Source organism: Triturus cristatus, chromosome 4_1, assembly GCF_964204655.1.
Source record: "Triturus cristatus chromosome 4_1, aTriCri1.1, whole genome shotgun sequence".
Classification (NCBI taxonomy): Eukaryota; Metazoa; Chordata; class Amphibia; order Caudata; family Salamandridae; genus Triturus; species Triturus cristatus.
The window spans coordinates 301,067,500-301,091,664 of NC_140585.1; the positions used below are offsets into that span (position 1 = coordinate 301,067,500).

The 24,165-nt window shown below is 45.5% G+C and overlaps 1 protein-coding gene across 4 annotated transcripts in view; it reads right to left on the reverse strand.

The window, feature by feature from the left end:
- The window catches only part of CECR2 (CECR2 histone acetyl-lysine reader), a 646,890-nt gene extending 636,801 nt beyond the window's left edge, over positions 1-10,089 (reverse strand). For 2 of the 4 annotated variants that reach the window (XM_085652176.1, XM_085652174.1), the window contains exon 1: positions 9,389-10,089. In XM_085652176.1, the coding sequence (XP_085508302.1) occupies positions 9,389-9,523 (135 nt within the window). In that variant the 5' untranslated portion in view covers positions 9,524-10,089. The remainder of the gene's footprint in view (positions 1-9,388) is intronic. The other 2 variants (XM_085652177.1, XM_085652175.1) reach the window with 1 other exon arrangement.
- Between the last annotated feature and the right edge of the window lie 14,076 nt (positions 10,090-24,165).

Sequence of the window (24,165 nt, forward strand, 5' to 3'; positions counted from 1 at the left end):
ATGAAATGTTAGTTATTTATGATAAAGTACCGTGAACTACAGTGTTGCTAATTTAGTCGTTCAAGTATATTTAGGACAGGCCTATCCTTTTAGGGAATTTCACTGGGGACGCTTTTCCTAAGAGCTACAGGGAAGGACTTCATCACTCGTTACCTCTAATGTCCCATCTGTTCCCAGACCCAGGCCTCTGCCGAAAAGTAGTTTATGCATCTCAAATAGATTTGCCCCTCTGAGTACTTTGCATGATCCATCTACCCCGATTACTAGGCCCCTACCTGACTGTAGCTTATCCGTCTCCGATAGATGCATCCCTGTGAATGACCATGGACTACTTACTTCCCATGATGAAAGCTCTTCCTCTAGCATAGGGGGCAATTCACTATATTAGGAGTTTTTGGATACCTTAACACTTTTAAGCTGGAACATTGCAGGCCTAGCTAATAAAATAGGGAATGAGGCACTTCATGCTTTTTTGCAGAAATGTAAAATGGTGTGCCGCCAGGAAACTTGGGCCTCCAGTTCATGCTTTTTCCAGCCTGATCCAGTGACACAGCCGCTGCCTGGGTTTTCCCACTAGCCATTCTTTTGGCCAGCAGAAGCCCTGCCCACCCCCAGACCTACATAATGCAGGCTGCCCCGCGTCCGTGTCAGTAGGCACCTGGGCACTTAGCCCGTCACTTCAGACCTGCCAACTCACATAGTGCCTCCGCTTGTCACACTACTTTGGCTCCCTTCACAGTCACATGGTGAGAAGCCGAAATCACATGGTGGCAGGGAAAACCATGGCCCTGCCCTTCTCACACCGTGGTATTGATTTTTTTTTTTTTACTGAGTTTTATATAGCGCAAACTTGATCCGAATCGGATATCGGAGCGCTTTCCATAACACAAGTTGCATTACATGAGAAAACATTCATTTTTTAACATTTTTTTTGTTAGGCACGGGGGGGTTAAGTGATTTGTCCAGAATCACATGATGTTCAGCGTCATTGCCAAGGCTCAAAACCTAGTTCCCCAGGTTCGAGGTCAACCGCCCTAGCTGTTAGGCCAACTCCCCTCTCCTCTCTTGTAAGTTGGAAGGTATGCACTTGCCGGTGGCCATCAGTTCCTGCTTGTTCCAGTGACACCGCTGCTGCCGGGGTTTTCCTGCTCACCATTCTTCATGCCAACAGAAGCCCCACCCTCCCAAGGGAATACTTAATGCAGGCTGCAGTGCGACCACATCAATCAGAACCCAGGAACCTAGCCTGCTACTTGCCTGTGGCCTCCAATTCATGCTTGTTTCAGCCCGATCCAGAGACTCTGCCAATGCCTGGGTTTTCCCACTCACCGTTCTTCCCGCGTACAGAAGCCCCGCCCAACCCAGGACCTACTTAATGCAGGCCGTAGCACGACTGCACAGCAGATGCTTGGAGTGGCCATGCCAAAGGCAAGTCAGTCTGTGCCAGGACCACGCCCAGCCCCACGACCCCTGCCCTCCACCGCTGAGCCCTACACCCTCGACGCTGCAACAAAAACTGGAATTGCGCTGACCCAAGCTCCAAGTTAGGCCCTTTCACCTGCACCCACAGCCACAGCACACACACCAGCCCACTAAACAGCCCTACACCGAACACAACACCTGAACAAAAAACACGAACTCACATGTGCCCTTCTCAACGCATGCTCACTATGCAAACACATCACCCAGATATGGGACCTCATCTCCACCCTCAGAAACTTCAACAACTGGATCACCAATTGTGCCGCCAGCGTCGCTTCTATCTGCAACAACACCCACACCAGGTCAACCAAGCAGGCTAGCTGGCACACTGAAGACCTCAGAGCTGCTAAACGACACTGTAAACAACTGGAAGGGAGATGGTGCAGCAGCAAGGACATGACCAACAAGATCGCCTACAAGACGCCCTCAAACTCTGCCACAGACAGTTGAGAGAAAAGAAGAAAAAGGCCTTAACCTCACACATTGAATCAATTTCGAACAACAGCAATGAACTCTTCAACATTGCTAAAGAATCTCAGCTGCAAGAAACATTACCCCCTCACAGGAACTCTGTGACAACCATGCAAACTTCTTCCATGATAAGATCATCAATATCTACAGATGGTTCATACTCTAGCCCTAAGCCACTGACTTCAAGCAACACAACGGCCCGCTGTAACCATGGATATGAGGCTAACCAAATGGAGCCAGTTCGCCTCACAGGACACTGCCTCCATCATGATCACAGTCCACTCAGGGACTGCAACCGACCCATGCTCATACCACATCGTCAACCTAGGCGAAGCCAGATTCAGCCACTTACTCACCACCTTGTACAACACCTCAATTGCCACGGCCACCTTCCCAGACGACTGGAAATACGCAGAAGTCAATGCCCTACTAAAGAAACCATCGGCAGACTCCAGCAAACTCAACTACAAACCAATCTCCCCGCTTCAGTTCCCGGCCAAAGTATTAGAAAAAGCTATCAACCAACAACTCCACTCACATCTGGAACAGAACCTCGTACTCGACTCCTCCCAATCCAGATTCTGCAGCAACCACAGCACTGAGACAGCCCTCTATAGCGGCTACCGACGACATCAGAGCCGAACTCGCCCAAGGTGGAACTGCGGCTCTGATCATCCTAGACCTCTTGGTAGCCTTCGATACGGTCTCCCACCACACACTAATCACAAGGCTGCACAACATAGGCATCCAAGGAGCTGCTCTCAGAAGGATCACCTCATTCCTCACTGAAAGAACGCAAACAGTCCACCTTCCCAGCCGAACCCAAGGAAATAATCTGTAGAGTACCCCAAAGATCCTCGCTCAGCCATGCCACCGTCAACACTTATCTCTGGCCAGCATCTCCAAAACCTACAGACTCAACACCCTATCCTACGCCGATGACAACTCATCCTCTCCCTCTCCGAAGACACCACCAACAACTGCATGACAAACTTCGCCAACAACAGCTTGAAGCTCAAAGCGTGGGGGTCCTTCCTGGCCCCGCTCATGGGCTGGCTTTTCCTTCCCCTCTCTCCCCCTCCCCCCCCCCCCAGGGGGGCTTGCCGCCCTGTCCCCTCTTCTGCCTTCCCTCTGGGGGTCCTTTCACCTCCCCCCTGCTTTTTCTTTCCCCCTCCCGCCGCGGACTCCTCCCCTTCTTCCCCCTCCCCCCTCCTTTCCCCTTCCTCGGTACGGACCCCCCCAGATGGGGGTATCGGAGCTCGGTGAGCGCCTGCCGCAGTTACATCGGCGGGGGTGGCCCTCCCCAGCAGCGGCACCAAAGTTCTTAGTTCGTTTGGGGGTGGGGGGAAGGGGGTGGTTGTTGGGGTAGGGCTGCATTGCATATTATACTTATCTGCTCTCTGTAGGTGTGGTTCATGCCACTTGGGTTAATAGTTGAGTGTCTCATTTGCGGATAACCATTGACAATGTGGGATGGGGTGTGCCTCATCGATGGAGGGGCGGATCTTTGTCAGTGGGATAGCAGATCGTGGCTTATTCTCAGAAAAATGCACAGATGACGCATGCATACAAGATGTAACTGTTCACTATTGTTGTCTGATGCTCAAAGATATTTTCAAAAAAAAAAAAAAACAGCTTGAAGCTCAATACGGACAAGAGAGAGGTACTGATTTTTTAAAACAAAAACTCGACATGGTGGTTTTCGGAACTCAGACCTACTTCTACTTACCACGCTAGGAACCTAGGCATCATTCTGGAAAACAAGCTAACCATGAAAAGTCAGGATAACTCCTCTCCTCCTCCGCATGCTTCGTAAGATATTCAAATGGCTACCCCAAAAGCTCAAGACACCATCACCCTGGCCCTCATCTCCAGCCGACTGGGCTACAGCAATGCTCTCTACACAGGGATTGCAGCTCACCTTTTTTTACTACAGACCATGCAGAAGGCAAAAGCCAGACTCGTCCTGGATCTCTCTAGACAAACCCACATCACCCCCTACCACGGGAAACTGCACTGGCTCACTGTACAGAAAAGATGCAAGTTCAAGCTCCTCACCAGTACATACAAGGCCCTAAACAACTGCAAACCTGCCTACTTGAACCACCACATGAACTTCCATCAGCCCACCAGACACCTCTGCTCCATGTCCCTTTCTCTAATCCTCCCCCCCTCCTCCCCTGCATCCGACATAGCAGATGTGGAGGTCGCCAATTCTCCCACCTAGCAGCGAAGACATGGAACCCGCTACCTTTTCATAGACGGACCTCCCCATCTCTTCCAGAGTTCCGAAAGTCCCTTAAGACCTGGCTATTTGGCTAAGCAATTGGACCCAGCCAGCGCCTGGATACCCTCACAGGTGACAGGAAGCACTCTACAAATCGGTCTTTTTCTACATGGCCACATTGATTTGGTTGTTACACAGACTAAATTTTTTGCATACTACTCATGGAAAGTTTACGAATTCAATCATATCTGAGTATACCTCAGTATCCACTTATTTCTCTCATTAAGTCCCAATTTAAAGAGAAAGCCCTTACGTATGTAAGTAGAGGTTGGTTCGGTGTGATAGAATATCTTTTTACTTTCCCCATCTATGGCTCATTTTCTTTCACATTTTTAGGTTGTATGGTTCTCCCTGAGCAATCATAATCCCCCAACAGCATCCTTTATCTGGGACACAATAAAAGCCTCACCCCAGCATTTTGCTCTGGAAAATGTTAGATCTCACTGACAAGGGTGGTGTCTTAGGTGGAATAAGGACTTACCTGATGTTTATTATTCTGATATTTTTAGAGCTTCTTAGCTTAAGTTTGATATTTGCTTAAATATCCCCTATGCCTCCATTATTAGTTAATTTATCATCATATGTGGCAATATTAAATCCTTGCTGACCTGCAACTTAACATCTACAGGACACCGGGCCCCATAAATAGTTTGATAATCATTGCTCGAGGGCTCATCGTTTGTTGTTGGAAGGAATTGATGATTGCCCCTAGAGAGCGTTTATGGGTTGCGATTTGCCGTTCTTCCTATAAGAGAATTCCAAAGGCTCATAAAAAGCTCTTGGGTAATGAGGCTTGGGATCAACAGTTGTGTGCAAGCAGGCTGAGAGATAGTACCAAATTTTGGGAAATCATCAACCACCCTATACTGAAGCCCGCTTTACTTTCCACTATCTTGACAGAACTTTGGGGTAGCCATTTTGAAGCTAAATATGATGCCCCCGATTCTGTACCTGAGCCTTGCGCTTTTTCAGTGACTGATGGTTCCAGTGCATATATTATTTTTTCTTAAGAGGATGTTTTTGCCACATCTATAAGCTCCCTTTGAATAAGGCCCTGTGTCCAGATGGGTTGCCTTCGGATTTTTTTAAATTTAAATGTAGCTCTCTAGGCACCCTTGATTACTCTGTATATTAATGCAGTTGTTAAGAACCCACACCCAATTCTTGGTCTGACTCTTTGATAGTGCCAGTCTTCAAGAAGGGAAATGGTGCTGATCCAAGATGCTATCGCCCCATCTCTTTAATTAGCACTGTGGTTAAAATCTTTGGCTGGTTGGTTTTGACTAATCACACACAAATTAGAAAGGGGGTCCGAGGAAAGTTTAAAGACCTGCAAAGGTTGGTTCCCCAAACAATTACTAATACACACTGAAAAACCCTTGGGTCTCAGATAGCAAAGAGAGAGAAAAGAAGAGAGACACCAGAGATTAACTCTTAAAACTTCTGGGGAGATCCCCTGTTAGAACGAAATCCCTCACCCACCGTAGGTGGCATGCTTCATCATTGGGATTCTCCCCTTGGCGGGAAAGCCTAGGCCCGCCACGGGCTACGACCCCCTCACTGAGAGGCATGTGCTCAGGGATGTTTTATTCCAAAGTTTAGGATGTACTAAGTCCTGCAATGAGAAGCATATAGTCAGGTTGGGTAATCTCTCAGTGTTACAAGATATCAAAAATATTTTTTTAATAAGGCTTCTTTGTCTAAATCAAAGTTCTTCATCTTACATTATTCATAAGGAACTTGTATTAGGGGTTTTGACTGACATTTTACAGAAGCGACCTGTTAGTTTAGTTATCTGTTTTTAGTTACGCCCTGAAAAAAAGCTGTAATCACCTCATACAGAAGGATTGTTTATCTCTTGACCGCATATCCAGTATAGCATAGTTAAACTATGTCAAAATTTGTTTCACTAAATTGGGTCAGTCTGAAATTTGTTGTAATCCTGATTTAATGGTTACTGGTGACACATGTAAGATGACATACGGCTCCCAACACAGTGAAGAAGGGTTTCAAGTCCCCAAAAAGTAAATATAAGGCTATAGAAGGTTTAAAGTTGCTGATCATCACACCAAAAGTGTTGGCGAAGGTCTATAGCCCCAGCAGCAGATGTGTGTAGTTTGGTTGGAAGCTTGCAACAAAAGACTACATGATGGTTAAAAAGTCCCAATGAAAATCATGTACAGGGGTCTGAAGACCACAAACAAAAAGTTATGCGAGAGGAAAGCCCCATCCAAAGTGAGCAAGAAGATCAAAGGCACCACAAAAAAGAAAATTGCAATGGGTCGAAAGCTCAAATTGTGCATAGACTGGCCACAACAAGCGATTGTACAGATATAATAAGATACTTTCCCATGTATAAATCATGTTAAAATCCCAACAAGCGATAGTAGGCAGTTCTAAAATGACCACAAAACTTGGGGGCCAGCAGACAGCTCCTCGAAAGTTTTTTGCTAATATAAATATCAACAAAAGTGTATGAAAGTCTAGTGTACCACTAATCAACAGACCAAAGGCCCCATACGCTAGCTTTTGATATAGCAAAAAGTCAAACACCCTCCTATGCCTCATACACAACACTATTTATAGTTGGACATCCACCTAACTATCCAACCAGATGACGCCATCAAGCTGCCTAGATTCCAAACGCCAGCCTTCCAAATCAGGTTTTATCCATCTGGCAAGGTATGAACATTCCAGAGACTGACTACTATGTCCCTCATTAACAGTGTCCTGATTAATCTGATGGGGCTTAAGATTTGTGGGAAGAGATCGGTGGTTTCAAGCAGGCGAAGTCTCCGGGTGAATTACCATGGCAAACACACAAACCAACATGATCGTTCTTATTTCTATACATTATTCCCCAAAGACTCAAACCCCCCGCCCACCCCCACTCCCCGATTGGTAACTGGTAAATAACAGGAAATATTCTTGGCCACACTCATAATGGCCCTCCCTTTCGAACTTGCTGCTTATATACCTCAAAGCAAACCTTCTGAGAAGCAGGAAAGCTTGAAAATGCATCTTCTTTTATAAATATTCTGACTACACCTCACCTGATAATCCCCAACCAGTTATCTTCCACCATAACTAGTGAATATCAAGTGGCAAATCCATCACATCCCTCTGCAACTTACCATGACCCTATTAGTGCAAAGTGCACTGAAGTGGTCTTTGGGTTGCATTATTATTTTCTAAAAGTGCATGAAATTAAACGGGGCTTTCCTCTCCCAACATGGATATGTTGCATCTTAACCCCTTGTTGAAATGTTAGTAACCTACTAATCTGTTGGAGAACCCATGGCAATGACTGGCGGAAACACCATTACCTTCTAAACTACCAGAACTAGATCTAAATATAAAGAGAGGGGCTGCCTGTAATATTACTTTTTGTACTGCACCAGTTTACATAATTGTTGGGATAATTAGTTTGAGTATCTTTGTTCTGAGAACAATTACCTAATTTAAAATTCACATTCTCGTGATGTAAAATATTTACTGCCCATATAACAATTCACATTAAAATGTCATTTATATTACTTAGTGACAGGGAAGCTAAGTAAAACGTTTAAAAACACGGTTCATTTCCACTAAAATTCACGACTCTACAACATGAATAGCTGGGCCTAGTTTCGTCCAAACATTGTACGTTTTCCTGGTACATTTTTAAGTACATAAAACTAAGGTAAATGAATGCCTGGGCTATTCAAGTCCAGGTAGTGGTTGCACAAAACAAAAATTTCCTAAGATCAGAATTATAAAATTTGCAGCATCAATCACTGCACACACACAATTTTCCCCAGGTAAATTTCGGAACCTGCTATCTGTGAATGTAATGGGGAAAACAACTCCCAATAAATACAGAGGCACAATGAACTAGGTGCGGAAAGCACAACATGCTGCAGGTAATTAATTACCAACTTTTACGAGACAAATCTCATTAGCTGTTAGTTACAAGCAAAGTGAAGTAAATAAGTAGAAACTCACTCCCATCTGACCCATTCATACGCAAGCCCTAAATGGGCTGTTTGATAACCACTATTGCTTGATATTTTGAAAGAGCTTCAACAACTACATACAAAAAAAGTCCTGAATATTTTTGTCTAATCTTTCTGGAGAACGAGATACTAACGAAGATTAAAAAAACTAAAGTACGTAATTTCTAGCTGCTCAATGGGCAAACAAATTGAATCAGTGCCTTAGAAACAAAGCTGAAAGGGAATGCAGGGAGAACCCGAACAGGAGGGGGAAGCCGTCCTGTAATCCCCGTGCACCAGCAGGGCAAAAAAACAACAGCACTGCTTGCCACAGGCAGCGAAACCTAGCATCGCTCATTGTCCAACCAGTGCTCCATGGAAAAAAAGTTGCTCATGTGATTTCAGCCTGTATTTCCAAGGTCGCCACATACTCCCCACATTATGCATGCATTCGAGGGTGACGGTCTATACGGTCTTTCGACTACAGCACATTTCCACATTGTCATGCACGTTAGACTGCGAGACACTGCGCAAAAGTATCATATGTGAAAATGAAACAATTTGTGAAAAAAATCAGCTGTGGTGTACCCGCCCATACCCCTCCCCATGGCCCTTCCGCTTTGTACTGTGTATCGCAAGGCTGATGAAGCATGGTCTTTTCTCTGCCCTTCTAGAGTCTGATAGGACAAGCAACTCGCACAACAATCCGAGTAACAGACGGAAATGGAGGGGGCGGGAGGGGGGCGAGGTTACAATAAAGAGTTCTGTTTATGTATCGTGTCTGAACCACGTGTACGGTGTTCCCAAACAAACAAGAGCTGTACGGTTTCAGAACGCTGGTCGGACCCCCGAATCAAAGTGAAGCACAAGGTGCACAGATAATAGACAGCCGCTCAACTGGTTTGCATTCGCCAAACTAATGTGCGCCTAGAGTGTGAAACAGGCGCTTGTTAATCAATTTTCACTCACATATTGTAACTCGTACAGCCCACACTGAAAATGTATATGTTCTTTGTCCCACTCGCGTCTCTACTGTCCCACGATGGCAACCCATGGTGGGTGAGATTCATCCGCTCTACATGGTGGGACTCAAACACGGGTTTGTAACCACTAGGAACATCACCAGCCTCCCTCTTCTCTTCATTGATGCTCAAAACTGCGCCCCCGGACTCACCTCTATCTCGAAGTCCGGCAGACTGAAGGCGGTGCGGAAGAGGGAGCAAAAGTGCGCGATAGCCGGTACTTCCCACCACGAACGGATCTCCTCCAGCGTGGGGGTCGGCGGGGACCCGGGCTCCTCCTGGGACATGTTTACTCAGTGACCCCGGTCCGGCGAGCACATGGGTATGGGCGCCTCACTCCCCAGCGCGCGCACTCTACTACTGCTCCCGGCTCGAGCGCCCGCACCGGCGTCCTGCCCTCCGCGTGCTGCACCCAGGAAACGTTCTGTCCGCGGCGTGAGTTCCCAAGCAAACGTTCCAATTAATCCCCGGCGCGAGCTCCCGGCCAACACTCTATCCCGGGCGCGAGGTGCTTTCGTGGTGTTCTATTGGACAAGGGACTCGCTGCGTTCTACCGCCTGCCCGGCGCTGGGAGCTCGCGGCCGTCGCGCGGACCCATCTCATTCAAGGCTCGCAGCGCCACTCTCTATTCACTTCAATGCAAATTGCACCAAGAAGGAGCGAGCTGCCGCCGAGGGAGAACAGATGGGAGGTTTTGTTTTGTTTGTTGTGTGTGAGTGGGGAGGGGGAGTTTAGTAAGTAGAAAGAGAGAGAGGCTGGAGGGGGGTGGGACCACCAAAGCAACGAGGTGGGGGTGTGACTGCCTGAGATACTAAACAACACATGCAACGGCCACAAATCCCCCCTGCGAGTAATCTGCTCATCTGTAAGGAAACCCATCCACCCGCGGCATGTGCGAGTTGGACCCGGTCATTCTGCAAGATGGTGGGGGTGGATAGGGTTAGTTTACCTAACCCAGGGTGCGTGCCCAGGTGCTGGGCATCAGCAGAGGACCCCTCCCTAAAATGGTTGTGCCCGTTTAAAGGGACCACATGGAGGCTGGGGAGGGGTGTGATGAAAGAACCAAGGAGGGGGTGGGTCGAGGGTTTAGTCACTGAGCCGCGTTCAGGGCTGTTGCCTGCGCATGGGATGGCAGAGTAGGTCAAACTATTCAATGGCGTGCCTGCAGGACACAGTGCGCTAGTGCCCCCTTTCCGTTGGTGGATCGGCCATTGTTCTGGGGGTCTGTATACAGGAAGAACACGTGAACTTATCTGAACTCGGTGCTTGTGTGAAATGAGGATACTGTGTTCATTAATTTACTTGCAATCCCAACTTTCCGCCACTTCAGGAGTCTCTATTGTTTTGTACTTACACGCTTGAGTGCTCGTCCTCATCTGCTTTTTTTCAACCCGCTGTGATAGCGAGAATAATGCACGCCTGTTAACTCGTTGCAGCGCGTAGTCGCACAATTTGGCGTTTCGTAGGCGTAGTTCTGTAAATAGGTGCTATTATTCATCTCAGTTTACCGACCTCGGAAGGTTGAAAGACTTAGTCTCCTCTGCAGGGATTTCAACTTTAATCACTATTTAGCTCAATGTTTTAAATGGGCAGGTACCGAGTCTTTCACGTCTTTGAAAGGGAGAGTATATGCACTTCCCAGAACTGCTGAAATACGTTTTAGAGTACTGTCACTTCTCAGGAGTAACCAGGTACTCTTAAGAGTGAGTACCTGCACATCTATATTTCCATTTAAAGCACTGCTCTAGCTCTGTATGGTAAAGACACAATGGGTCTAGCTCCGGGCTTGAATTTGATAAGCAGATGTACTAGTGGGGTTGTAGCAATGGATTGCTTCCATTGAACAAATTAGACCTACATAAAAAGCCACTGAGGGGAAATATAGGCTCAGATTTACAAATATTTTACGTTGGGTTTGCATGCCTTTTTTGACTCGGACAGATGCATGAACCATGTTGGTATTTACAAAGAAACACAAATGTTGATTTGCGTTGCTTTGTAAAAAGACAACTGAGCAACGTAGTACATGGCACTGCCTTGCGTTACTTTGCATCAGGGTGACATTCCATGGGTGATGCATGGCTGTTCTTGTGCATCCACCCTACAAAGAGTTGTAGACATGGGTTTGCAACAAAATAGTGAGCCTGCCTGAGGCTGGCACAATAAGGAGAAATATCTTTATTTGTAGCATTCTGAAGCACACGTACAAAGAGAAAACAAGCATTGGCATAGCCAATAGGTCTCGCCTTTGGGACCTTATAAGTGTTTAGCCATGCAACAGTTGATGTTGTTGTACCAAGGATATTGTGCTGGATAACTAAACACTTATAAGGTCCCAAAGGTGAGACCTATTGGCTACGCCAATGCTTGTTTAATCGTACTCTGCCATGCAGTAATATCACACACCGGTTTATAATGGAGTGGAAATGCACCAACCCATTACCATTTGGAACTAACTGTCAAGTGGGATTTAGCGGTCCACCGTTGGTGTGAACCATGCACGCTGTTTAACTCTTCTTCCCTCTACAACACTATTAATCACTGCCCAAAGAGCACGCCAGCGTGCTACTCTAGTTACTACCGTACAACTAGAAAACGCTTCCCAAAAAGGCATCCCAGCAGAAACATTTGCAACCAGGCATTCCTACAACTGTAGTATGGTGCCACTGCCATCCAATAATTTGTTTTGGCACCCCAAAGGCCTAAATCAAATGCATGTGTCGCCAGGCCTCGGGAGAAGAGGAGGGGTATGAGACAACCCTGGCAAGACAAACACAGGGGAACTCACCTCAGCTATGCATGTAATGACATTGGAAGAGGCCATAACTGTCAGGTCATCCCAACACTATAAGGTTTTTGAGGAGTTAAGTTGCAAATCTTGAACAGACTTTCAGGTAAATCATTGAGCCCACATGAATTAAGAGGGAACAGGTACCTCTTTAAGCACAGTGACGAAGAACAAAAAGAAAATAACAGGGGTTGTACATCACGGTCCAAGACTTCTCAATAGTCAGAATGAAGGGTTGTGGACAGAACCAAAAAAGTGAAGAATCGCAAACGTTTGACTTCTCAAGTCAGGGGTGGGCAACTGCTGAACTGTCAAAGCTTTAAAAGGACGTTAAAAAGTTGATTCAATCTTAAGTTATCGTTCAAGGTTAAAATCCTAATACATTTTTGAACAAATAAATCAAGCTAGAATTAACAACAAGAAATCAATTATTTTTTAAATAAACATTTGGGTTCAAGTAAGACCACCGCTCGAGTCATACAGGAGTTTCAGCGAACGGCCGTGACTAGAGTCGGTGGGGGGGCGGGGTGAAAGGATACAACGCTGCTACTGAATCTCCATTGCACGGGCCGCCACCGTCCCAGACCTCGTGTCTTGTGGGAACAAAGCATGGGTGGCTCAGGCGGCGGGGGACCAAAGGGAGGGAGCAGGAGGGGTCGTCCCCTGGAAAGGGTACACATACACACTTACCTGGTCATAATAAGGCTTTACAACACACAGTCATGATAACAAACTGTGCACCCTTTTTTAGACAAAACGATTGAGTCTGCAGGGCGTCAGGTTAGCGGCTTATACCAGTACCCAAATGTCCACCAACTTCATAAAAAGCACCAACCCGTTCTGCGGCCCTCCCTAAGCCGCTGACAAAGCCTTAATTTTAACCACCCGCGTAAAAGGTTGCGTGGCAAATCCTCGCAACAGTCCCCGCCAAAGGCGTCTCGCCGCCCCCCTGACCTCATTCCAGTACCAGGCGCGCAGTGGTAACGTGCAGCCACTTACCGGTCCATTGCCGAACAGATCGCCGCTGCAATGGTAAGTACAACGGTGGCTTCCCGGAAACAGCTGAACGTGAGTGTGATGAAAGCCGAGAACTGATGGCAACAACCGAATAGGAAGAAAAGCAGCGAATGGGTGTTATTGCCTAATAATAATAAACACGAGATCTGTTGAAGAACCGCCTTTATTATTCAGTTTTTGTGTATTTACTCAAGACAATTTTGTGCTTGTGTTAAGGTTTAGGTTTAGGTTTAGTGGGAAATGTAGATACCGGTAAAATTACAACCAGCGCGGCCGCGAAAGTTAACGCGACGCACACTCTTGTGCGTTTACCTTGCTGGAGCGAGCAGCGGAGCCATCTGTTTACAAAGCACAAGCGCGATAAGTGCAAACAGATGGCGTCGCTGCTCGCTCCCGCAAGGTAAACGCCGTACATGCACGAGTGCTCATTGGAAACAGTGCAGAACATGCACGAGTTTCCCAAAAAGTCCAGAGTGATTCCAAGAGGTCACTCCAAAGCAGCGCTCTGCGTAGACGGGACCTAAAAAGCCTCCAAGGGTAGTTTTTGTGCAGAAAGGTACCCCTTCATGCAGAAGAACTATCCTGAATGTGTTGCAGGCACCCTTGAACTATGGCGCAAGAGTGACTACATTGGTGTTATGTAGCTCAAATTGTGCCAATAAAGGGAGAGAGCAGAACTGCACAATTTCTTTGAAAATATGACACAGTTCTGATCTCCCCCTTTCCGGCAATGCAGTGCGGCAACTTCACTTTATGTGCTGCATTGAAAAAAATGTTTGAAACTCTGGGCCACAGTGTCCTTAAAAAATGGAGTAAGATGGCAGCTGTAATTTTAATTCGAACACAGATTAACAACGACACATTTAACATACTGAGCGATTTTATTTGCAAAAGAATGAAAGACTGTGCTTGGAATGAAGATGCCAGAAGGCACATAGAGGCAGCTTCCAGGAGGCCCAATTTTCAAAAAATGTGAGTCAGTGACTTGCCTAAAGTCACACAGCTTATCAAGTTGTTAAACCAGCATAAGGTTAGCAACACCAAACCTGACGTCATGTTCCGTTAAGTTTTACACTTCTGCAAAAAAAAAAAATCCTATTTGCACTGTTTGTTGCTTGCATTATCTCTTATGAGGCCCAGATCACAGAAAGCTCACATATTGCACATCGTCCTGGATGCACAGCAATTGGAGTTACCAGGTACACAACATGCACCTGATTCCTTATGATACTCATTAGAGTAGCATAATAGTTTCCATTTTATGAAATATGGTTCTAAAACCCATGTACTCACCAAAATGGTGCAATACAAATTTGCTTTATCGTAACTACAATTACGTTTGTATTATGTATGAACCTGGTGTCTTACCCTCTGACCAGTAACTTGTTGACATCAATGGTTTTAATACCTCAGTCGTTGCATGTTAACATAAGAGCAAAATAATTATATGAGCTAATATAGCTTATTGAGTTAAGCACTTGCTGCAAAATTTCTTTGTGCTACCTCACAGTCACTCCCAGTAAATCCAAGAAGTTTTGTACAACATGTACTCCAAGGTTCTGGAAAAATCACACCTTTTAAAGTAAAGTCTCTAGCATTCATGCATTTGGAAATGTGTGCTACATAAATATAAAATGTATTACAGTTATTAAAACATACAGAATTAGATGGGTGTCATTATAACAACGTGCAGCTGCATTTCCCTGTGTTCATTAAGAGTCACAGGCCTCCTTGACATAGTAATGTTGATTTTTCAAAAATTCCTGAACAGGTATGTTTCCAAACGCATGCTTTGTGAGAAACCTCTCTTGCCTGTCAAAGGCACTGGTAGGTAGTGAAGGGCTTCTCGCAGTACTTGTGGGCGTATCGCCAATGCCACTAATGTAACAAATATGACTTTTAAATGTAAGGATGCCTCCCTTAGTTATTTGTTATTATTCAATAATGCCTGCTAGCAAACACATAAGTGGCGTGCCAACTCAGTGGCGGGCAGAGCATTTAACCAATTCAAGTTTGTGCTTCATGAATTTGTGCACTGCATACCTTCTCTACTAATAAAGGTTCCCACACTACAATTTAAGAACTGGCAACAAATGGATCGCTCAGACGCTTACGCACCCAAGAAGATGAGCTCTCCAGGCTAGCTGTAGATGCTGCCATGCCCAACAGTTCTCTTCAGCAGTGGTCATCGGCCTGATGCCCATCATCCTGGCACTTCAGATGCACACATCTATGGCCCAAGGGTGGGTGTTGTGACAGGCCGGTGCAATCATTTCTTTATGGCAACCAAAAACCTAGATCCCTAAGTGATGGCTTCACTTTCCAGATGTGAAACTGCCCACATTATTTCAGATACTCCCAAACACTTGAGAGTAAGTGGGCTAGGCTGTGGAATAACCAGACAACAAGCCATCAGTGAACTATGAGCGATTCGTCAAGCAGGTTTGGTGAGCCAACTGATGTTTTCTATCCCAGGGCCGTGCTCTTGGCAAGTACTTAAACACCGAACAACACAAATGGTAAGGTGTGAGTTTAGTTGATTTTGGGGTGATTGTCAGTAGCACTGTATGGTCAGATCATGATGGAACTTTGTATCTTGCTGCCTGGACCTGTGGAGAACATATTAGATAAAACATCAACGTGCTGTGAAAGTGTATGTGTAGAGGCAGGTGCTCCGTCTCTTTGCTTTCCTGTTTTTAATCTGAGCTGTATCTCCATTTTGAGTAAGGCACTCTACTGCCACCTGAACCCAGTGAATTAATAGTCTGGGGTACAGGCTTTACTCAGCTAGAAGTCCATCCAGTCCCATAAAACAGAGTCCCTTCTCTTCATCATTTGTGGGACAATCTCCAACAAAACTTCCTAACTGGAAGAACCCTGTCAGACAGCCTGACGCCATACACGTCAGACGCATGCAACCTCATCCATGGAGTTACGCATGGATCTTCCCTGAGCCTGACCCTCTTCAATGCATACATGATGATCCCCTAGCCAGCATAATCTGCTGTCGCGATTTTAACCTCCTCTCCTAAACCGATGATACACAGCTCATTCTCTCCCTTACAGACAACATGCCCATTACCCAGATCAAGTTCAATGCCTGCATGACTGAAATCGGCAATTGACTAAAGACCAACTGTCTAAAGCTGAACACCGACAAGTCCAAAACTGTGGTCTTTAAGAGGAGCAAATCACTGTGGGACTCCACCTGGTGGGCAACAGAGCTAGGACTTGCACCCGCCCCCTGTACCACGAGCCTCATCATCATCGACAGCAAACTCGACATGATCCCCCAAGTCAATGCTGTCACCGCCTCATGCTTCCATATCCTGTAGATGCAGAGAAAGATTTTCAAATGGCTCCCAATCAGCACCCAGAAATCTATCATGCATGCCCTGGTCCCAATCAAGCTGGACTAAGGGAAACACTTCCGCGTACGAAGCCGACGGTTTGAGGCCCCAAGGTGACGAAGAATATAGGAGGAGTAACTTGGACCTCCGTCACCTGGGTTGTAATTGACGACTACACTACAAGGTGAGAAGCATTGAAGGTGATATGCCATGTACCTACGGCTTCGAAAATAAGTACCTGTGGCAGGACGAATAAAAAAACTCAGTCAGTCCCTGTAATATAGAGGAGGACCAAAAGCCTACTATATGTCTTGATAAAGATGGAATAACAAGAATAACCATCGAAACGCGTCGACGCATCGAAAAATAACGCAATCTAAGGGAGAACTGTGGTTGACTGCGTGTAGATATAACGGTGTATATATATCACCAACCACAGCAGTTACATGACCCACTAGGATGCGTAATTAATGACAAAGTGTATTGTCTTCAAAATTTCTTCTGTTATGCGGGCTCATAACAGTTTTGTGGATCATATGATGATTTGTATTTGTTATGTTTTGTGTTTTTAAGCTCATGTATTGGTATCATTGATTTTATGAACTGTATGTATATAAATTTTTTTTAAATAAATGCCATGAACATTTAATGTCTTTTGTTAATGAATGTTAGAGCCTTGAGTGTGGTACCATTGTGTCAGAGTATAGGGATTGTGCTTTTTCAGGTGTAAGCTGTACCCCATTCCCTTCAATAGATAAGGGGTCTCTCTCAGTTTCTCCGATAAAAATGTTCAGCTTTAGACAGTTTGTCTTCATCCAGTGGGAGATTTCAGTCTTGCAGGCATTAAATTTGATCGGAGAGAATGAGCTGTGTGTCATCAGCGTAGTTGGTGAGCGTTGAGGAGTCCGCGAAGGGTTTCTTCAGCAACGGGAGGACAGTTGCATGTTTCCAAGCGTTTGGGAGGGTCGCGAAAGAAGTGGAGGCATTCAGAATGGGTGTGAGTATGGCACTGATGGGTTGCAGTCCTCTGGAATAGATATGGTGGGGATAGGGTTCCTATTGGGTACTTGATTGGGTGGACATTTAGATCATGGTGGCTTCTTGTGGGGGGATGCAATGTGGGCATCATTGGTTCTTTGGATAGCATCAGGAGGCAAGATCGGTCTGGTCTGGTTGTGGGTCGAAGTAGCTGTAAATAGCAGTGATTTTGTTGCTGAAGAATTAATGGAGATTATAACAGAGGTCCTATGAGGGGGTGATTGAGTTGAAGGAGACCGCTAGTGAGGTGAAATCCTTCACAATGGCAAAGATTTCTTTGCTTCTTTTGGTCCTGATATCGATGCAGTCCGCCAGAGCAGCACATTTGGTGGTCTAGATCATTTGGTGGTAACCTTTCAAGGTGGATTTGAAAGTGGTTCTCTCTGCCTTGTCCTGACTCATTCTCCATTTGCACTCCAGTTAATTGCAGTGGCTCTTCATCAGTCTGAGTTCCTGTGTGTACCAACTGGCATGGCGTCTAGATCGTCGTGTATGGCTGTTTTTGAGGGGGCAGGGCAGTCAGCGCAGGAGATTATCCAATTGTTTAAATTCTTGAGGACATTGGGGAGGATGTTACTGCATTTAATGTCCAAGCTACTCGTGATGGTAGCAGGAACACTTATGTTGCTATTTCTGAACAATATGCAAACTCTATGCCCTGTGTATTTGTTCCCTCACTGACACTGTGTGACCTTGTGCACAGGATGATGTATATCTGGGCCTTAGCTCTTAGGACAATATATGTACCGTGTGCCTTCCTTGACCGCAGTTATTTTTGCTAACATTTAATACTTCTACGTTTCTTCTACCATAGGGTACATAGACTTTACTCATAGCCTGCTGCTCTTTCCATTCTGCCAAACTCTGATGAAAAGGTGGACAAATAAAAATTCATGTTTTTCTTTTCATTTTTATTTTAATTAAACAGGAAGAGTCATTAGAACATCATCACTCCTACAAACAGAAGCAAATTTATTAAGGCAACATCCACAGCAGCTCAAGTGCAATACATTTTGTGATCGATATATAAGAATAGACAAAAATATACACTACTTGAAACGCTTAAATGATTCATACATTAAAGTGGAACTGTAAATAACTAAGGTAATCTACAGAATGTTTTCATCTACTATTCCTTTGCCAGATAATGTCTGTGAGCGAAAGCGAAAGAGATTTGTGGCCCTGAAAAATGCCATCTGATCTGATTAGCATTCCATAGTTCAATAAAGATGTCACCTCTAACCTTCGAACTCCTTCTGGGAATTCCATATATTTGTTGTTCAGAGGCCTCTAGCTGTGTTTTGCTGTGCCTTTTTACATTCAATTGGTTTCCAGAAGTGGTTCATTCTTGCTTGAGCCGGTTCCCTAGAAACCGATGCCACTGATGTCTCTATTGCTATCATTTCAATTGGAACATTAACTGATTCATTTCGCCCGTCAAAAAAACAGCAATTCGTTTTGTGATGTAGATGAAAAACAATATACATTTAAATTAAAGATTAGTGAAGATCTGCATAAAAGGGTTTGTGTCTCAAAACGCTCAAATTCAAATGGTTGCTGTAAACATTGTGCAATTTTCTACATAGTAAAAGTGTTTCCTGAAAAAGTGTGTTAGACAGCACATAGCAAGACCACAGCACTACACTGCATAAGGACATCCCATTTGGTGATTTACATTTGTGCTCCAAAACTTGCAAATGAAGTGTAATACATTTGATAACATTTCTGATCAAAACACTGAGCCTTGTAGTATTTCAATCATATGTATCATCCACATATTTTAGCAGGGCCATAAGCATTTTTTTTAGAAAGAAGTCTTCAGAGGCCTCTCAGAATGCATTTCCTCTACTCCTTTATAGGTTTACTCTGAAAGGCGTATGTGACAGGAGACCTGTGTATGCAGCCTTCTGTGACACACGCTCGCTTGGTATGGGTCACTTAACTAGTTCTTTAAGTGGGGTGAAAAAACTGGGCTGGTGGGGTCTCTCGAAGGGGCGTGGCCGATGTAATTAAGGGCGTGGCTTAAAATATAAGCTAAAAATCTGTGCTATTTTGCTGCTTCTGTCATTGCAACCAGATATATAATACAACAAGTAACATTGCACCTATCAATCAAGGTTAGTAAAGCGCAGCTACTCACGTGGGTCTGTCTCAAGGCGCTGGGGGAACGAGGGGGTGTGCGCATCTCTTCGGCATTCAGGGTAGTGTCGGGGGCCAGTAGGTTGGAGAGCTATGCCAGCCTATCGGCTACGTGCGGACCGAGCGCTGACAGTGATTCGCCAAAGAGCCAGGTTTTGAGGTCCTTCAGGAACTTCAAGAGAGTCGGTGTCTGGTGGAGGTGCAGAGGGAGGGTGTACCATGCTTTTGCTGCGAGGAAGGAGAAGGAAAAACCTCCTGTTCTGGTCTTCTTGATGTGTGGTACTGTTGCGAGGGAGAGCTGGGCTGAGCGGAGGGATCTTTGGGGTGTGTGGAACGAGAGACGGTGGTTCATGTAGGCGGGGCCGGTGTTGTGGAGGGCTTTGTGGGCGTGGGTGAGAACCTACAACAAGCCAGAAATATTGGCTTTATCAATGGTTGTCAGTTGCATGAGACAAATAAACAACAATTACGTCGTCGTTGTAAATCACTATGAAAATGCTTTAGTTCTGAAATAGTGAGACTGTGAAAGTACTACAACGAATCTCTTTGAAGCTACATCAAAGGCAGTAAAGGGGGGCACTGCTGCAGAGTTAAGTTGTTTTTTTTTTACCCCCATGGTGAGGGCAAAAATGGAGAGCCCGATAGGGGCCCGTCTCAGCACCTGCTTTTTAGAACTGCCGGTGCTGAGCACCAGCAATACCCGGCTCACTTAAAGCCCTGTATTTAACTATGGTGCACTTAACTATTTCCACTTCAAGTCATGGCAAAGCATACCCATTGTGGTCTTGCAAAAACCTTGCTTTGAACGTGGCTTACACGCAACCCTGAAAAAAACGATAGATGCCGGGAGTGTCCAACTTAGGTTCCGGAAGGACGGGTCAAATCCAGATTTAGGCCTCTATTACAAGTCAGGTGGAGTAGAATTAACACGTGGAGTTCTGCTCCTCCTGATGGTAACTGGCCTGGTGTTCCACGCACCTGGTTTTTCCTGATGTGGGAAAATCAGACCTCAATTTACCGGCTGGTAATTCCAGCCAGTAAAATCACACGAGGCTTTGACTGCAACATTACCTGAAACTCGTTTACCCAATCGGCTCTTGCTGAATTGTTTTATCTGGCAAGGTTGGGGGGGGGCCTAAATCGCCCCCCTCTTCTAGAACTGCTCTCCCTCCGCCCCTTCCTACCCTACACCCACTTAAGGCAGATGCATCCACATACATTTTCTAACTGACTAGTGCAGGTGGTAAATGTGTGCATTAAACCCATCTGATTAGCAAGGGCATAACAGACGCCCCAGCACCCTCTGTGGCACATATGGGCCCCAACCTTCCAGGGACCCCCTCAAACCATGAAGGGGCCCCATTCCGCCCAGAGCTAATGAATATCTGTGAGACATGGGAGAGTGGGAGAGCCCTGGTCCCTCATCACATTCTGCATCATTTTGTGTTATGGCACTGTAGATTAGGCAATACTGCATGGTGCTTGTATGTGAGTCTATGTGCACAGCTGTGCGTGCATGCTGTCGCTTCTGAATAATAGATTACAATAGGTACATGCAGAGGCGCAACTAGAGCCAAATTTCGGGGGGGAGAGATGCAGGGGATCTCAGAAGGGGTGAAAAAACAACAAGGCCTCATTTACAAGCACATGGTCTTTTAAAGACCTGTGAAGTACTCGGGTGCTGTGTGTGCCCGGGAAGCTGTCTCAGTTCGGGCTGACACACACGATGGGCGTTGCGCGCCTGGGAGAGTGTATTTACGCATTCATATATGCTCTGTAATTTGTAAATCCAGTTTCTGGTGTTAGTTCTCACACCTGCCTTCACCTTGGTGATATTAAGGCTCATCTCCGTGTGGGAAGCAGTCTCGGTTCCAAGTCGGTGTTGCCGCGCGCAGCACTTCCTGCTTGAGGCTGCAGTGACTGACTGACAGTCTGCTCTCAGCGTCAGGGGTCTCCCGGGGCTTTGCGCCTGTTCTGGATCAAACCAGATCCTGCCTGAAGTGTGCAGGAGGCGCGCGCGCTGTAGCTAAGAGACACTTCAAGGTGGAAGGGAGATGACATTCCGAGGATGCAAGACATGGAAACCTTCAACCACACTGCGCTTTAATTAGGGGGACCAGGCGTTCCGAATTTGCCAGGACGGTCCCCGTTTTTCACCAGCTGTCTTGAAATTTAGCTCATGTCCCAGTTTTTGGAGAGAGTCGACTAAAAACTGTGGAGGTGTTTTTTTATGTTTTACAAAGCAGGGATAGTTAGCAGTTGTTCCAAGAAAGCAATTTAATTCACAGGCAAGCTACTGGGTTTAAAAATTGCATCTTATGTATTATTTTATTGCCTGTTTTGTAATTATCTGCTGAGGAGGGCTGTCATTCTGTGTGCTCGCTTGACATAAAATTATAGTTCTTCTATTTTTGTGAAATGTCCCGGTATTTTGCTTTAAAATTCTGGTCACCCTAGCTTTAATGATCATTTGGATTGAATTTCAGTTGCATGAAGTTTATAACAGGGGCTTGACAAACAATCAGTACCTCGTTATCCGTGGTTGGGTGTTATGGGGTGGTAATAATGCACCCGTTGTTACTGATTGTTAATGTAAATTGTATTTATATACCGCTTACTAGCCCTGACGAGGAGTTGGAGCGCTTTGTGGTGAGTAGCTTGCTACTTTGGAACCCAGGATTAGAGGTAATAGTTAGTAGGTTAGTAATACGTGTTTTTTCAGTGTACATTAGTTGTGTTAGGTTTGTGCCCTGAATTTCTTGTGTGTTTAGTAGAGTTTAAAGTAGGGATAGAATGATGGGAATGGAATTGAAAGGGGAAGTAGTATGTTTTTATAAGTAGTGGTCGTGTGAGTGGGTGACATGAATAGACAAGCATTGCCAAAGCCAATAGGTCTTATGTACGTAACAACGTTTGTTAGCCATGTTGTGCAGCATCGTGACTGCTGTCCATCATGGCTAGAAGTTAGTGCGTGGTGTAGAGTGGCATAAAGGACAATCATGTAGGAAAATAGCGTCGAGTGGCACAGAGTGGAATGGCAGAGTGGAGAGAAGTGGCGTAGAGTGGCATAGAGTACAGTGCCGTAGAGTAGAATGGCATACAGTGAAGTGGTGTAGAGTAAAATGGCATAGAGAGGTGTAGAATGATGTGGAGTGGTGTAGGTTGGAGGGCCGTAGAGGATAGTGATGAGTGAAATGGCGTAGGGAAGTGCAGAGTGGAGTGGCTTAGGATAGAGTGGCACACAATAGAGTGGTGTAGAGTGCCGTTGAGTAGCATTGTGTGGAGTGGAGTGGCGTGAAGTAGCATAGAGTGGCATAGAGTAGACTGGTATATAGTAGAGTGCCATAGTGTGGTGTAGAGTAGAGTGGTATTGGGTAGAATGACTTAGAATAGAGTGGTGTAGGATAGAATGGCACAGAGTGATGTGGAGTGGTGTATGTTGGAGGAGCGTAGAGTAAAGGATAGTGATGAGTGAAATGGAGTAGAGAAGCACAGAGTCGAGTGGCTTAGGATAGAGTGGCGCAAAGTGGTGTAGAGTGGCATTGTGTGGAGTGAAGTAGCATAGAGTGGCATAGAGTAGACTGGTATAGAGTGGAGTGCAACAGAGTGGTGTAGAGTGGAGTGGCGAAGAGTAGAGTGCCATAGAGTGGTGTGCAGTGGTATTGGGTAGAACGTCTTAGAATAGGGGGGTATAGTGTAGAATGACAAAGAGTGATGTGGAGGGGAGTGGTGTAGGTTGGAGGAGCGTAGAGGATAGTGATGAGTGAAATGGCGTAGAGAAGTGCTGAGTCTAGTGCTTAGGATAGGGTGGCACACAATAGAGTAGTGTGAAGTGGTGTAGAGTGCCTTAGAGTAGAGAACAGTCTTATTTCTCATGCAAGAGATATGAATTGCTACAATCGTAAGACAGACTGCGAAGTACAATATGTATGAGGTTAGCAGTAAGATTAAATAATACTGCAATAGCATGGTTTGTAGCTATGACATATATTAATCAAAATACATGCATAAATAATATAATGCTAAAATGTGATACTCATCTGATGCTTATAAATTGTTCTACCCCAGTGTACCTAACCTAAGTGCAGTACGAGGTTTGAAGTAGGTGCTATTTCAAAAGTAAAGCTAGCTATATTTTAGTTTAGCCAAGAGTTGCCAAAAGTTTATCTAAGTTCTAGTCAGCTCCATACCTGAGAATGAGAGCGGTTGGAATCTCTTTTCTGGACTCAACAGTCTAACCCCCCGCAAGGTAAGTCAGAGAGCACTGGAGTTGGATTCTCTGCAAGGAGGATGGCAGCGTCAGGTCAGTGCATCAGGCTGGAACTCGGTCTCCTTCCGAACTTGCCGTGGCGAACCGCGTAGTCTGGGTTGGATCGAATCCTCCGGGAACCTCAATTTGCCAGGGCAAGTGCTGGTATATTTATACCTAGAAGGTGTCTAGGAATGCCAGTATTGATGTAGAGTTCTTGGAGAAATCACTATTCAAGCTGAGGGAAATTCCTAAAGGCTTAAGGGTCTGGTTTTCCAAGAATTCATTGTGACGTGGATGGACGGATGTAGGTGGCCATGCCTGTATTTGGTTTGTACGGACAATGTC